This window comes from Syngnathus floridae, chromosome 6 (assembly GCF_059516105.1).
Source record: "Syngnathus floridae isolate MCC-2025c chromosome 6, RoL_Sflo_1.0, whole genome shotgun sequence".
Lineage (NCBI taxonomy): Eukaryota > Metazoa > Chordata > Actinopteri > Syngnathiformes > Syngnathidae > Syngnathus > Syngnathus floridae.
This window is the reverse complement of record NC_142418.1, coordinates 8,261,416-8,276,975: the sequence shown is the minus strand read 5'-3', so window position 1 is coordinate 8,276,975 and position 15,560 is coordinate 8,261,416. Positions and strand designations below refer to the sequence as shown.

The window sequence follows — 15,560 nt, the reverse complement described above, 5'->3', positions numbered from 1 at the left end:
ATGCACAAAGTTGATGCTTTGCTCAAACCTCTTCGTTGCTGAGCATTGACGTGGGAGAGCTTAAAGGCACGCAGAAAGTCCTTCTTCTCCTGCAGCTCGGGGGCATTGTCCATCTGCTCTGCGGTGTACGTCGTGGTCAATGCGGCGGCCGGCAAAGGAGGAGACTTCCGCTTCCCCCGCACGACAGGTGGTGGCGAGGTGCTGCGCTCCCTCATCATCCGCCTTCGCTTCCTCTTCTTGCACTGCAGGAGCTCGTCGCGATGAGCCCGGGTAACCAGGCCGCACATGCGTAGGAAATCCACTTTCTTCAATGAGAGGCAAAGAATAACAGAATAGCGTCAATGAGTCAATATAAACCTTTAAATACAGTCATACCTGGACTGCATCATAAAAAAAAACATAAAAAGCAATAAAACTAAAGAGATGATAATTAAATGAATAAACAGGTTTTATACAATGTGCAGATATTTATGTATTGGGTGTGTGCACGATGATGTTCACTGAATTCTCATTAATATTGTGTTTGTGAAATTAAGCAGCAGCTTCTAACTGTTTTCGATCCATCTCGTGGCGGCCATTTTGCCACTTGCAGCTGACAGAAAAGAACTAGATTGACCTTGGCTGAAAGCTTCAAGTGAAAGATTTTACTCCTGATAAAATCCCTGTCAAGATTGCTAACAACAGGCCTTGTATATGATAATTAGAATTGGATTTAGAATAAAGTCCAGTACCTCAGAGGACGTATTAAGTTTAAGGGGCGGTTGCTCCGTCACTCTCCTCAGATGGGCTTTCACCTCTTCTTCGTCGCTCTCGTCATACGAGTCGTTCAAGTCATAGTAATAACCTGCAGCGTAGGAGATGTTGTTTATTCAAACTCTTTCCAGGTGTTTGCCTCTGTTCGGCTCACCTCCTTCGCGTGCCTCCCTTCTCCTTTGCTCCTCTAGGTCCAGCTTGCTGAGGAGTCGCCGATGCTGCTGGAGTGCCTCGTCGTACACCAGCGTGCTGTCCCTCTGCCGCTCCCTGCCGGCGTTGGGGTCTGACAGGGGCGCGCACAGCCTCAGGTAGACGTTGTTGGCCTGGCGCCTCTGGAGGAGGTCCTGCTCGGTCTTGTTGGACAAGCAGGCCTCCTCCCTCGCAGAGGGATACCTCTCGTGAGCCTCCGGCCTCCTCCGGGCTCCCTCCTCCATCTTCTCCTCCCAGCTCAGGTCGGGTCGGTCGGCTCTGGTCAGGCTGGGAGGGGGACGAATGGGCGGGATGGGCTTTCTGCGGTCCACAAAAGAGGCGGGGTTCCACAGTGTGGTTTGTGGAGGTTTAGGGGAGATGAGAGGAGGCGGTGCACCCAGGGAGGGTGGTGCATCTTTGATGCCTTGGTTAAGGTGGCCAGTTCTGTTTGGATACATACAAGGACAACCGATTTAGACCAGTGTTAAAGCTCTCAGACGCACTCACCTACACATACAGTCTGGTATCTTGATTTAGAGTGGATCAAAAACAGTCTACACACCCTGTGTTCAAATACAGAAATTCGAAAAACTCACAGGACACTCAAAGGGCACCACTGTACTTGTATTGTACTTTCCCAAAAAAATCCTCTCATACATATATAATTGTCACCTATTGCAGTCCTTCATCCAGGCATCCTCGTTGGCCCTGTGAGTCGTGGCGGCAGCTCCGTTGACACCACCCACCACGAGATGCTTGCCCAAGTGAGTAGGCACCAGACTGGGCAGCGGGTGTGGGACAGAGCCCCTGGAGGAGGGCAGAGGTTTATGCGAGAAGAACGATGGGAGCTCCGACTCCTTGGCTTTATCTGAACAGACATTTGAGAAGGAAGTCAAGACAGTCGCTGGATATTTTCTGCAAGACAATAATAATGTGACAGATAATTAAATTACAAAGGTTTTAATTAAACATTGTGCTTATTATTGTGGCTGTAGTGTGCTATTTTAGTTCATGTACTTTCATCCTTTATATATTTACTTGAATGAATGAATGAATGAATGAATGAATGAATGAATGAATGAATGAATGAATGAATGAATGAATGAATGAATGAATGAATGAATGAATGAATGCGTGTTTGTACCCAGTCTGTTGGGGGTCAGCCTCTCCACTAGCCTGGCCCTGTCCTCCAGCGACGGCGCCCTCTGAGTCGCCCTTTCGGCCAGGTATCCGTGGCCCTCCGCAGCCCTGACCATCTGCTGCTGTCTGTCCCTCTGCCTCTCCTTCTGTCTGTCCAGCTCTCGCTCCCTTTCCTCCTCCCTCTCTTTCTCCCTCTCTCGTTGGCGAAGCTCATTCTCCATCTGCAGCCTGTGGGGGAAGTTGACAAGTATGAAGGCGCGCGCGTGCACACACGCACACAAATAAACACGTAGGGGAGGAGGAAGGGGGGGTGAGAGATGCAACACCCAGCACGAGGCAGATATTAACCACACACTGGTGAACCTCACACAAACAGTCTCACACACACACACACACACACACACACACACACACACACACACACACACACACACACACACACACACAAACACACACACATACTCCGCTTACTATAAGGGAAATAATCCATACACAGCATGACTGAGCAAGAACAGATGAACACTTAATGGGAAACCACAGGAAAAGTGCACGCTCGCATGCACTTTCACATACACACACATAACAACACATGGTAATAAAAAAAAAAGATATGCAGAAGCCATTACAGAAGAAGATGATGAACAGCGTCGTGTTTAAAGATGTCTCCTGTGTATTGTGTTCCAGACAAACAGTATTGTTTAGAGAAAGGGAGCAATTACTGGAGAACAGAGGTGCCCACTGAGCATTATCAAGAGTCCTATATATTAAAATATATACTATATATACTGTATATGCATCAAGGGGTTCAAATGTATACATATTTTCAGATTTATGTTTCTAGTTAAATTATTATTTATTTATAATATACTGTGTTTTTTTTTTTACATTAAACTCGTGATTAATTGTAATTACATACACTGCATTGTGTTATTTTTACGTATAAATTATAATCATCATCATTACTATTACCAAACGTGATAGTAGTTTAGATAGTAGATAGTTGATAGTTTAGAATTCACCCAATTTCTCTTAGCCATTCATCTGAAGCAAAATAATAATAATAATTTTATTACAGTATATAATTCTTTTTATTAAATTATGATAAAACATAGTTAAATATAATTATTGTTTATAATTTTATCTAATATTATTAGTACAGATTTTTTAAAATAAAATCCAAACCTTGTATTAAAATGTCAATAAATTATAGTCGATATATAGTATGCTGTATAATACTGTATAAAATGTGGGTAATATCCATCCATCCATTTTCTGAACCGCTTAGTCCCCACGGGGGTCGCGGGCGTGCTGGAGCCTATCCCAGCCGTCATCGGGCAGTAGGCGGGGGACACCCTGAACTGGTTGCCAGCCAATCGCAGGGCACACAGAGACAGACAACCAATCGCACTCACACTCACACCTAGGGACAATTTGGAGTCTTCAATCGGCCTACCAAGCATGTTTTTGGAATGTGGGAGGAAACCGGAGTGCCCGGAGAAAACCCACGCGGTGAAATGTGGGTAATATGGTAAATAAATTACAATGCACGGTTGGATATATACTAAAATATCTCAACGACATGTGTCCACCCTGCAGGAAAATATTACATTGTTGTTCAGCTAGGGAAGAAAAGCAAAGCGGATACCTCTCGACTAGTACGCTGTGGTTTAGCTCTCCGGGGTAGCGAGCTCCAGGCAGGTGCAAGTGAAGGCCAGAGGCGTGCAGAGCGGGGAAGGCTCCCCCGGCAGGCACCGAGTAGAACTGTGACCGCAGTGCTGACAGACACAAGGATTCCTCCATCCTAGAGATGAAACAAATAAAAATACCATAAAATGCCAGCAAGGCATTAACACTATTAGAAGCACAGAATTAGCTTTATTTTCTGTAAAGTAAACCATACCTGGGTAAAGACAAAGGATGGTGCAGGAAGGCTGGGTGATAGTAAGCAGCAGCGGCGGCGGCAGCGGCAGCATGAGCGGCGGCGGCAGAGTGGTCCAGACCAAGAGGCACAGAGGTCAGCCGCAGGTCGTCGGGGGTGGCAAAGGGACGTAGTGATCTCAGGTAATCCTCAGGGATGTTGCCTGAGGGAGCCGCAGGGTGCATCTGCCCAGGTAAACTGCACAACACATTTTACACAAATGCTATAGTATAGTGTACTGTTGTTTATATTTGATCTGCTGTAATTGGCATTTTTTAAAATCATATTTGTTATTTACATTTTGTTTTCTATGTGGTTTTCCTAGCAGATCAGATTTCTCCTAGCAGATCAGTAACAAAATAATAACACTAAATAAAGTATCAATTATATACTTTGTATGACAAAATACTAGTGAAATTAAATCTATTTATTGTATATTTGTATATGACTATAAAATAATAAAATATAAGTAACAATATTTTTTAATAGTCTATATCAGAACTTTATTTGGGTTTAATCCGAGCCAATAAAAATAGTGGCAGATGTGTGCTCATAATTGCTTGATTTTGAACCTTATGTCACTTAGAAGAGGGTGTGCACACTTTTGCAAACTTATTATTACTTTTTTCTTTCATTTCAGTTGTAGTTAAGGTGCGCAGAATTTTTATTTCCACTGGATAGAAAAACAGATTATTATTAATGCTTTTATTATTATTATTTTTAAATTAACTCATTATTTTTTATGCAAATGTAATAGAATGAATTTTACATGCATAGGAGTGACTAAGTTCTAATAAATGTTAAAGGTATAGGTATTATTTTTATTTTTTATTATTTTTATCATCAATAATATTATTGGTCCCGGGTCCTTGCCTGAGGCTTTGCATGCGGGGGTCCTGCATGACCGAGCTGGGTGTGAGTCCAAAGTGGTGAGCCAGCAGGTGAGACGGGGGTACGGGCGGGGTCCTCTTGTCGTGCTGTGTATGAGTGTTGTCGGCGGATGCCCGCTCCCTGCCGCCCCCAAGCCTCGCAGCGCTCTGTTCCACCTGAGTGAGACGAAATGTTACACGGCATGGAGCTGAGGTGACAAAAACAAAAATCACACTCTGTGCTGTCATTTTCTGAAAGTAAAAAGTCATAAGAAAAATACTCAAGTCAATTACACAGTGGATACCGAGTATTTTCATTTTCTACCGCTGATATTGGGTGAGCACTATGAAAGTTGAGACAAAAGTGCATTAAAGCTTGGGACTTGCACCCTGAGGCTCAGAATGGTTCCGGTATGTCAGAGTGGGTCAAGATCAAAGTGGAGGAGCTGATCCTAATATTGGTGCTCACTGCTCACTCCTTCAGTTCACACACGGACACTCCAAATGCTTCCCCATGGCAGGATTTGCTCGCCACAGCGTTGCATTTAATTTGCAACAGAGATTGGCAGCATTTTATCCAGACAAATGGAGCAGCCAATCAAGTGCAATATGATCATGTTTTTACTATGTAAACATTTTATTTTAATATGAGAATCAAATTTTGGCTCTTCTTTCTCAGCCAACGATTTTTAGTGGCAGGCATATCGATGAAAAGGTGCAATTAGTAAACTGTGCAGATCTTGTAAAGTTAAATCATCGATTTGTTTCTAAATACATTACAACACACGTCTAAAGGTGGAGAGAACTTTAACTTTACAGACAATTAAAATACACCGAATTCAATGTGAAATCCATATATTAAAAAAATAAAAACTCTCCGTATTTTAGCTCTGGTGGGACAAACTTCTCAAGTCAAACTTTGCTGCAATAGCAACAATGTGGACAGTCAAACCACAGTCAAAGCCACAAACAAATCCAAGCAAACGCACAATCTGCCGTCCTAGAGTGCACATGGAGTGACCATTGTGCACTTTGAATAAAGTTTGAATGTATTTGAATGGAGCGCTCATGAAAAGCACATTCAAATGAGTAACCTCTCTCTTGATCCTCAAATGGAGAACTACTGCAGCTATCACATACACAATACTATGTGACCGTTGGCAGCCTCAACTCGGCTCAACTGAATTTTATTTAAAGGATGACTCGCCTTGTTATTTACAATGGTTGATACAAAAATACATATCTTGGTCTAATCTTATTAATTTTGAACAACTGTTCTGTAATTCCAGATTTAGAGTCCAAAGGTGCAACATTTCCATTGAACAGAGCAAGCTGTAATTAGTTGTGCTTGTGTGGGCTCTGATTGACAAAGTGCAGGGCCAAGTGCACATTACACTTGATCCTCACCAACCTTTCGTGAGCTCGCTTTTACTCTCCTGGCCTTTCTTGCTCTCTATCACTCCCCTCCTTCACATCCTATTCTCTTTCATTGCCACCTTGCTCCTGTTATGCCTACAAGTCTGAATGGGACGCCATAGGATCCCCCCCTTCCCACTGCAGTCCGGTGGGCAGAGCCACAAAGTGGTCTTTGTGAGGAGGAGAAAGGCAGCTCTAACCCAAGGGGGTATACCAAGGCGGCGGGGAGGGGGGCTTTTGTTTTGTCTCGAGGGGACCCTGGTGCCTCGCCCGTCCATGAGTAAACATATTCAGATGCACACAAGAACAAGTCCCTTTACGCCTTTGGGTGGGGAAGGGTTAGACACATACGCACAAACACATACACACGCACGCACGCACACACACACGTACTCCTGTATATATAGAAAGCTGTTTAAGTATTTATTCACTATCCTTGCTATCCATCTTACGAGCCATGTACGAGTACACCCTGTCCTCCTCACCAGTCAGAAGATTCAGTGCACTGCTAGAATGACTGTAAATAAGGTCCATTAATGGTTTTAATTACTAGACTTTGGCATTTCTGCACGCTACTAAATGTTGGCCATTTGGCTACTAACAAATCTTACCAGTGAACAACTCTGCCATATTAGTAGTACTTCTTGGCCCAATTAGTAATCATGTGTAATCATGTGAGTTTCACATTTAAAAAAGAAACCCATCATTTTCAGGCATCCATTTGTGTGTACCTGTCGCCCGTCGGCCCTGAACAGACCGTTGCTGGTCTTGGTGGGAGCAATGGTGACCACGGGAGGGGTGCTCGAGACAACGGCGTGGCCCCGGGACTGGGCCAAGAGGGGCCCTAGTGTGGCTCGCTTGGGGGTGCTGACTGGCGAGCTGTGGCTGGTGGCAGGTGACGACGACACAGGCGACGACTCACCGCTGAGGGCCGAAGCTGTGTGGAGAAGCACAGAACAAGTCAGAATGAAAAAATCCAGCCAATGTTTGTAAAACTGCACACAGCAAATGGTGGAGCCGAGACGCCAAACTACAGAATTTAACAACGGTAAGGCAGATGCGCTAACCGCTAGGATACGCTGCTAGCCATTGTAAAAACACGAGAACAAAAAGTGAGAAAAGGAAACAGGAGAGACATGTGCCATTATGCAGGAGTTGAAAGAGGGACCTGCAAAGTTGGTAAATGCAACATTGACTGACCAGTGCACACATACAAAAAACACCAAAGGCAGACAATATCGAGTTGGAGGACGGCTGCCAATGGACACTGAAGTAGAGAAAGAGCGACGGGAAGCCGGAAGAAGAGAGCTTGTTGTAATTGGCTTGAATTAGATTCTCATTATTAGGAGATGAATGGAAAAGGATAAAGGGAGAGGCAGAGCGGTCAGGGTAGGTCGCCTGACACATCAAGTGAGTGATTGCAACCGTTGCATCTGATTTTGAACCATGCTTCTTAAAGCGCCAGGGGATCGTTTTTAGAGTTGTTTTCAGAAAAAGTCATTGCTCTCACTAGCAAGGTGACTGACTGAAAGAAGACTGAAAGGTTTTATTCATCGAACGATAAGTCGATCTAGTCGATACTGTGTTGTGACAGGCCTTGTTGCGAGCAAAATTTTGACTTATGAGTGAGGTTCAGACATTCCTACACAAAAAAGCCAGCAGTGAGCTTCAAAGCATCTGACCACTATTGGTTCATGGTCATTCTAGTGTTTTCTTCTTACAAACATTCACATTTTGGGTGTGATTTTTGGGGGGCTGGAACAGATTAATGGTATTTCCATTCATTACAATAGGAAACGTTGATTTGATTTTGTGGTCAACAAAGGTAACTGTCAGAATAATAAATGAATTATTAAAAACAATGGAAATATATTATATGACGACCAAATGGTTAATGGGACTATTTCACATAACAATGACCAAATGGCCGCACCATGCAACTCACATCGGGGATCCTCAGCCTGTTTAGCCAGTTTGCGCAGGGCGGCGGCGAATCCAGAGCTGGCAGACTGGGCGAGAACGCTCCCATTGGTCAGAGGGCTAAGAGGACTGACGGTGGCCGTGGTGCGAGTCGCCGTGGAGACCATTCCTAAAGACGCCGACTTGGTGGACTCATGGCTCATGCCTGCGTGTGGAGAAGCACAAGGGTGCACCTGCACCATCAGCTCGATGACATGACACCTACAATAACAATCTTTTATTCTCATTCCGAAAATAAGCAGTGCATAACTTGGATGCCAGTGCACCTGCAAGATTGTATAAGTGAAGTTTACTTATATTTCATGTTTGTTCTAATTCACATACAAAAAATCACTAGGTCCATTTTGTTACCTGAATGCTTGGTGTCAAATTCGTTAAAGAAATGAACAAACCCGTTACATGTGCGTGTAAGCTCAAACAAGCTGGAGTGCTACTCGCCTGCAGACAATCCCGAGGTCTTAAAAGACGACGTTGGCTGAGTCCCTTAAGGACATGAATGCGTGTGTGTACTCATGTGCATGATTTGCTATTAGGGTCAGCAATATATCTGACACAGCGCCCCCTACTGACCATCATAAGTGCAGAACAAGGATGCCAATCACAAATGAAGGTTATACTGTTGAAAGTTGTTACTTTTTTTCTGTCATTTTTCCATCACACTCAAAGTTTTATCTTGTGCACATTGCTATTATATATATTTTGCGTTTACAGACTAAAGTTATTTTGGACGCTCACATTGCTACTGTTCTGTAAGATTCTATTCTTAATACATGTTTATTGTTTTATACAATATTGTCTATAGCATAAAAGCTAGCATGATGCTAATCTTCCAAGGCAACCTGTTGCTTTAAATATTAAATATTGCAAGACAAAACAGTGTTTTCATCTATTGCTTGTTGGTCTGGTATCCCTGTGATAAAATGTTTATTTTTAAAACTCAATTAATATATTTACATTCTCTATTTTTATAAAATGCAGTGCTATTTTTCACCATTACAAACACCAAATTGTGGTGGATTTGGAGGACTTGGAACGGCTTTCAAATTCATATCAATGAAGAACATTTATTTCATTTCCAAGTAAATTGAATGACGAGCCTGGTCATGGAACAAACTCAATTCAAATGTCGAAGTGCCATTGTCTGGACTGCTTATGCTATTTTTGTTTGCCTTCATAAATCCAACTCCTCTCCTCTGTGGTGCATTCACTCCACAATTATGATTGCATCCAAGATCCCTGAATATCAATAAGAAGTCTATTTGTGTGCCTCCTGCATAAAAGCCGGGCAAATACAAGGAGGCGAGTGTGCGTGTAGATGCTTTTATGTCCGTTAATGCAACGTAATTGCGTGTATCTTTTCATGTGATGTCCAAACACAATTTTCCCCGGGGCCTGTTAAGCTGATCCTAAAACTATATTCTATTGATTCGTGGGCACACTTAGCGCAAACATAAGATGGAGCAACATTTGTCCCAATGCGCCCGACCCCCCTCCTTTAACCCTCTCACTGACCCACTAATGTTAATTACAGCCGGAATTAGCCAGCAGCCCCCTACACTACAACTACCACCCTACCCCCCTGTTCGCTCACTTCAGCCATGACCTCATTAGCACCACACAAACACACACACGCTCATCTTCGCACACACGAGCAATAAACAGCGGTAAACACTTGGACACCGCACAATGTTTTGTTCTTCATGATAACCGAGCCTAAACAGCCTTTCAAAAATGCAAAAGGGTTGTAATGTGCACACCAGGCTGGTAGGTGGTGCTGTCATTTATTTTAAATAAACACTAACAACGTATTTTTTTGTCATCTTTTTTCCATGTCATCTCTATCTGAGCAGTGGTTTGGTGGATTAACAGAATGCAGACGATTTAGAAGAAAAGCAATATGAGGCAGAGAAAGTCCCAAGCCAAGCTTTAGTATATTGTTGTAAGTCCTGCTTGTATGGGTTGTATGTGTCTGTAACCTTATCTGAATTAGGTGATGTTGCAAATCAACAAACTACCCTCCAAAAAACTTAGGAGGATTTTAAATGAAAAGTAATCCATTGTAGTTAGTAAACAGACAGGATTTTAGAATTTTGCTTTTTTTGTACGATTGAATTCACAAATGGCCACGTCTGTGACTGTTTCTTCAAAGCAAACAATACCTTGACAAAAGAACGTTTAGACTGCCACAAATGTGCATGGTTTACAAATTAAAGTAGTAAATTTACATATTTTATAAGCTCACCTTTTTTGTACGAATGAATTTAAAATAAAATGCATTGTCAAAAATATTTAGATTATATTTAGACAAACGTCCAAACAAAAATAACAGCTCATCAATCGGCAGGATTTTGTACAAAAGTAAACTAAAGTAAATTATACAAAGTAAAATATTTTGTTTTGAGGTAAAAATGAACTTTTGACAAAATGCCAAGTACATGCAAAGCATTGCACAATCAGAACAGGAAAAGTACTTGCACTCTATACTTCAGTAGATGTGCAGATACTCAGTGTCGATAGCTGACAAATCCACTTCAGTATAGCAACTGGACTTTGTTACTTCCCACCCCTGAAATTGAAAAGAACACCATCAAACAGAAAGAGCGTGATGGAGATATTGGAGGAGAAAAAAAAGGTCTTGATGAGGCTCTGCTGAGGTTGAGATGATAAGATAGCCTATATTCACTCTCTGTCTTTCTCGACAACCCCCCCCCCCCCCTTCCTCACTCTCATCTATCTCGGCACGCCGGGAGCTCATTTCACTAAAGCCAACAACAACACGCCGCTTGCTTTTTTTTCTTTTCTTTTCCTTGCCACAATCTTGCTACCATATTCCCTTGATGGTCCAGCACCACATGAACACACACTTGCGCACACACTCACACGCACACACACACATTTGGTAGTAACATGTGAATGTGTGCATAATTGAAACACGCAAACACTCACCCTCCTGCTCACTCTTCCTCCTGTTTGTCGTCTCTGCTCCTCTGTGACTTTCTCTCTCTTTTGCTCTCTCTGTCTCTCTCTCTCCCTCAGTCTTGCAGCTGCTGTGTGGTCACGTGACCTCCTCTCAACCCACTCTTCCTCCTCCTCTCCATCCACTAGCAGCCCCCTCCACCCTCCTCTCAATCCCACCCCCCTTTCCTCCTTGTCGTTTCTGTCACTCGTTACGGCTTTCCAGTTTTTTCTCTCAAAGTGTGCTCTAGTCATCCTTCCATCCTTTGGGCTTTGGTGTGTGTGTGTGTGTGTGTGTGTGTGTGTGTGTGTGTGCATGTGTGCCTGTATTAACCCGCCGTCCATCCATCACTCTGTCACACTTCCAGTCAGTCCCGTCTGTTTCGGGACAGAGATGAGTGAAGAGGTGGGTTTAGGGTTGGTAGCTTTTGGGGGTCAAGGGGTAGGTTCACTCCTGACAGTGACCTTTCACCCCTCACCTCCAACCTTTACCGCCACAGCCAGCATGGAGTTCAGGAGGACAAACAAAACAAAAACATCAGGCGCCCTCCAAGAATGTTTTGGCTTTAAAGGGGACATTTTTACAGAGAATTATGGAGATCTAGCTTTGGATGTTCTCTGTATGCTTTTGTCACCACGCATGCTATGAAAACCAAGGGCCCTATTTTAATGGACAGCGCACTTGTGCTTGGCTTAAAAACTGCTGCATCTTGATTTTTGTGCTTGGGCAAGTCAAGTTTGGGGAAATTTAGGCAAATCGCGTTGCGCCATGCTGGGCGTTCTGACAGACTGAAGGGGGATTTCCTTAACAACCACCCGGCTCGCCTGACAATTTGGTGACTTAAAGTAGACTCCAAAAGATAGAAAACGCCACTCATGCGCACAGTTATACTGCACTACACTAGACTAGGACGGACGGACGAATGGATGGATGGACGGACAGATGGAAGAATGGACAGACGGATGTACGGTTGGCTCTATGGATAAAGGGACAGCTGATTGCAGGGATACATGGATGGGTGGATAGATGATAGATGTCTAAAAATGCTCTAGATCCCCAACGACACAAGCTAATAAAATCGTTTGCCTCTGAGCCTTAATTTGTAATCAGTTTTTCTTGATTCATTCACACACACACACACACACACACACACACACACACACACACACACACACACACACACACACACACACACACACACACACACACACACACACACACAAACGCGCACTGACAGTACATTCACTGTGCCTTGTGAACAATAGCAAAGCTCAGCATGATGTCATACTATAGGACGTGTCCAGGCCTGCTGTCCTCCCTCCCTCCTCCTTCCAAAAACACACACTCAAACACGTACGTGCGCTCACACACACACACAGTCACTCGCCAATGTGCCAGAGTGATGATGCCTCTTGAGTCGCAACCTTCTCTTCCATTCTAATAACCCATCCCTGAATACACACACACACAGACACACACTGGATGCTCTTAATGAGCTGACGCAGTAGGTTATGCTCCCCCCACTGTCCTCATAGAGGGGGAGTCAGGTGAATGTGTGTGTGTGTGTCTGTGTGAGTGTGTGCGTTTGTGTGCGTGTGTGTGGCTCAACACTTTAAATTCATTCTGCTTGTTTATTACCTCCGCCTGGCATGAAAACGTGAGGAGGAGAGCTATTGTTGTGCTCGTCATTTGCTGCTTGGTTAATTTGCAGGAGTACTCAAAAACAACAGATGAATTCAATCCAATTTTGTGGGCCAATATGCAATAAAAGCAATTTTCCAAACACATAATCGCTAAACTATTTAAACTACGTCATCAATTAATCAACGTCGACTCAACTATGCATATGTTACCATCCACGGATATAAATGCTGTGCTCGGCAATATTTTAAAATGATAGTAATCTATTCTAGTTAGCTTGTACACATACGCACCACTTTATTTGCTGCTCTGACAATTGTCGTTAATAGCGGTTAGAATAGCTGGCAGACATCCACGGATTTTTCGACGCACATACACATGCATGTGTACACACTGAGTGCGAATGAGAGGAAAAGTAGCCAAATGTTTTACAACCTCTTAAAGTTGTCTGTAATAGCAGTCAGAGTGGCGTCAACCCAGCATTCAGGGCTCCTCGCGGGGCTCCTAAATGCCTTTACTAGCTTCGCTCGCACAGCAGCACTTAACACTTCCTCACCCTCCATAAACAACACACACGCACACACACACACACTTAGACGCACTCACTTTCCTCCGCCACATACAAACATGCCCATAAGTGCACATAAATATCAGAAGGAAAAAAAAAAAAGACACACAGCGAGACATCCATGAGGAAAGGTGATCTTCCTTTACAACACACACAAATCAGCTGACTCAGTTGACTTTACACACACTGCACTTTGCAAAATATACGCATGCGACCCCGGGGGACCAAACAGCCAGCACGCATTTGTGCTGCTGGGATAAATGGAGCAGAAAAAGCACAAGAGTGTAAGAAGAAGCAACACCTCCAGCTCAGGCAGAGACAATTAAGGACTCCGAAGCAGTCAGTCGTGGACATGTGGATGCGATGATTGTGTTTGATACGCTACACTAAGCTTCATGGGCTATATTTTTGCTCAAATCAAGTGCGTTACCACAACTCCAAATATTTGGGGATGCAGGTTAAACCCCACAAAAATGCCCTTGATGCACCTCTCATGGCTGTAAGCACTGTAAGAACAAATAAAAAATGTTCAAGCAAGCCTCTGTAGCTGTTTTACAAGTAACTGTGGGAATTTCCATGACTTATCAGGCAATCGGCCACATCGTTTCAATTTGTTTGTGGTGGGGGTCAGACAGTCACAGTCCCTCCTCCTCCTCTTCATCCTGTGGCGCTGGGCCGGCTCACACGGCAGGTGTCGACAGCGCCGGAAGCTTGACCTCGACCATCTGAACAAACACGAGGGTGCCCCAAGACACGCAAAATAGCAGATGCACGCAGGCAGGTGCTGCGGGGTAAAAGCGCGCCACGTTGGCTGAGGTGTGTGCAGCGTGAAGCACAACACCAACTAGTAGAGTAGATTGCTTGCGTGGGATTTCTGCAAGTACTCCACCTCCTTCAATATTCTTAAAAAAAAAAGGGCATCCAGGGTTAAGTGTCCAGGGCGTCAGCTGGGATATGCTCATCCATGACTCCAATGAAGAAGTATAAAAAGTTGGTCAGAGACATCTGCACATAATGATGAGCCGTTTTGGGGAAATTCCACATTGTTTAGCTTACTCAGGAAGTAGAGTCTCACGCTTCTCCTAGCTATACATCTCCACCCGATGTGAGCCAAATCCTGCGAAGTCTGCCTAGCAACAAGTTGTCACCAAACTTGTTTTCCTGCTATGTCAATTAAAACTAACGACCACTGGATACACAAAAGATGAACAAACACGCGCTACTGCCACAGCCAAAAGACAGGATGAGAGGCGTGTATGCATGTGTGTGTGTATGGGCGGGTGAGTGCATGTGTGAGGGAGATACTTTAGTATATCAACATGAGAAGAGGATCATTAAGGAGATTGGAGGTTGACTCGGTAACCCCTGCAGAGCAGCTGGTCCATGGCAGGTCAGATGGTGCATGTGCTCGCATGTGTGTATGTGCGTGCATATGCGTGTGTGCAAAGCCCACCTGCAGGCTGTGTACACACACACACGCACACACACACACACACACACACACACACACACACACACACACACACACGCACACCCGCGTGCAAACAATAGCCAAGTGATCCGCTTGGCTGCTGCTAATGCACCCGGTGGCATCTGTCTATTTGACGCCGACAATACAGTCACTGTTAAGGTCTCCCTCAAATCCCGTGGGTGTTGCGGGATGACACCCTGCATCACAGCCAGGGGGTGGAGAGATGTGGGGAGACTCTGTGACAGCATCTAACCCAAACTCATCCTAATGCCAACCATGGTAGAGACCAGCTCGCGTATACTGTTCTGTGCTGAAAGGGGAACTTAAAAAAAAAATACTCCTCAACTGGACTAACCGAGGAAGCGTCAGATGATACTCCGTCATGGGCACTGAATTGGACAGCTTGATGTCCGTCCATCCATCCATCCGTCCGTCCACCCCATCCATCCATCCATCCATCCATCCATCCATCCATCCATCCATCCATCCATCCATCCATCCATCCATCCATCCATCCATCCATCCATCCCTCGCTCCCTCCCTCCATCCATCCATCCATCCATCCATCCATCCATCCATCCATCCATCCATCCATCCATCCATCCATCCATCCATCCATCCATCCATCCATCCATCCATCCATCCATCCATCCGGCTAG

At 44.3% G+C, this 15,560-nt stretch overlaps 1 protein-coding gene across 8 annotated transcripts in view; it reads right to left on the bottom strand.

The window, feature by feature from the left end:
- Nucleotides 1-15,560, bottom strand: part of LOC148396357 (genetic suppressor element 1-like) — a 43,253-nt gene that overhangs the window by 4,671 nt on the left and 23,022 nt on the right. For 6 of the 8 annotated variants that reach the window (XM_088378741.1, XM_088378740.1, XM_088378745.1 and 3 more), the window contains 10 exons: nucleotides 8,219-8,410; nucleotides 7,017-7,222; nucleotides 4,874-5,046; nucleotides 3,983-4,198; nucleotides 3,728-3,883; nucleotides 2,087-2,310; nucleotides 1,615-1,810; nucleotides 908-1,386; nucleotides 732-844; nucleotides 29-305 (listed from right to left, as the gene is read on the bottom strand). In XM_088378741.1, coding sequence (XP_088234867.1) covers nucleotides 29-305; nucleotides 732-844; nucleotides 908-1,386; nucleotides 1,615-1,810; nucleotides 2,087-2,310; nucleotides 3,728-3,883; nucleotides 3,983-4,198; nucleotides 4,874-5,046; nucleotides 7,017-7,222; nucleotides 8,219-8,410 — 2,232 coding nt within the window. Of the gene's footprint in view, nucleotides 1-28; nucleotides 306-731; nucleotides 845-907; nucleotides 1,387-1,614; nucleotides 1,811-2,086; nucleotides 2,311-3,727; nucleotides 3,884-3,982; nucleotides 4,199-4,873; nucleotides 5,047-7,016; nucleotides 7,223-8,218; nucleotides 8,411-11,211; nucleotides 11,289-15,560 lie in introns of those variants that run through there. The other 2 variants (XM_088378748.1, XM_088378746.1) reach the window with 2 other exon arrangements.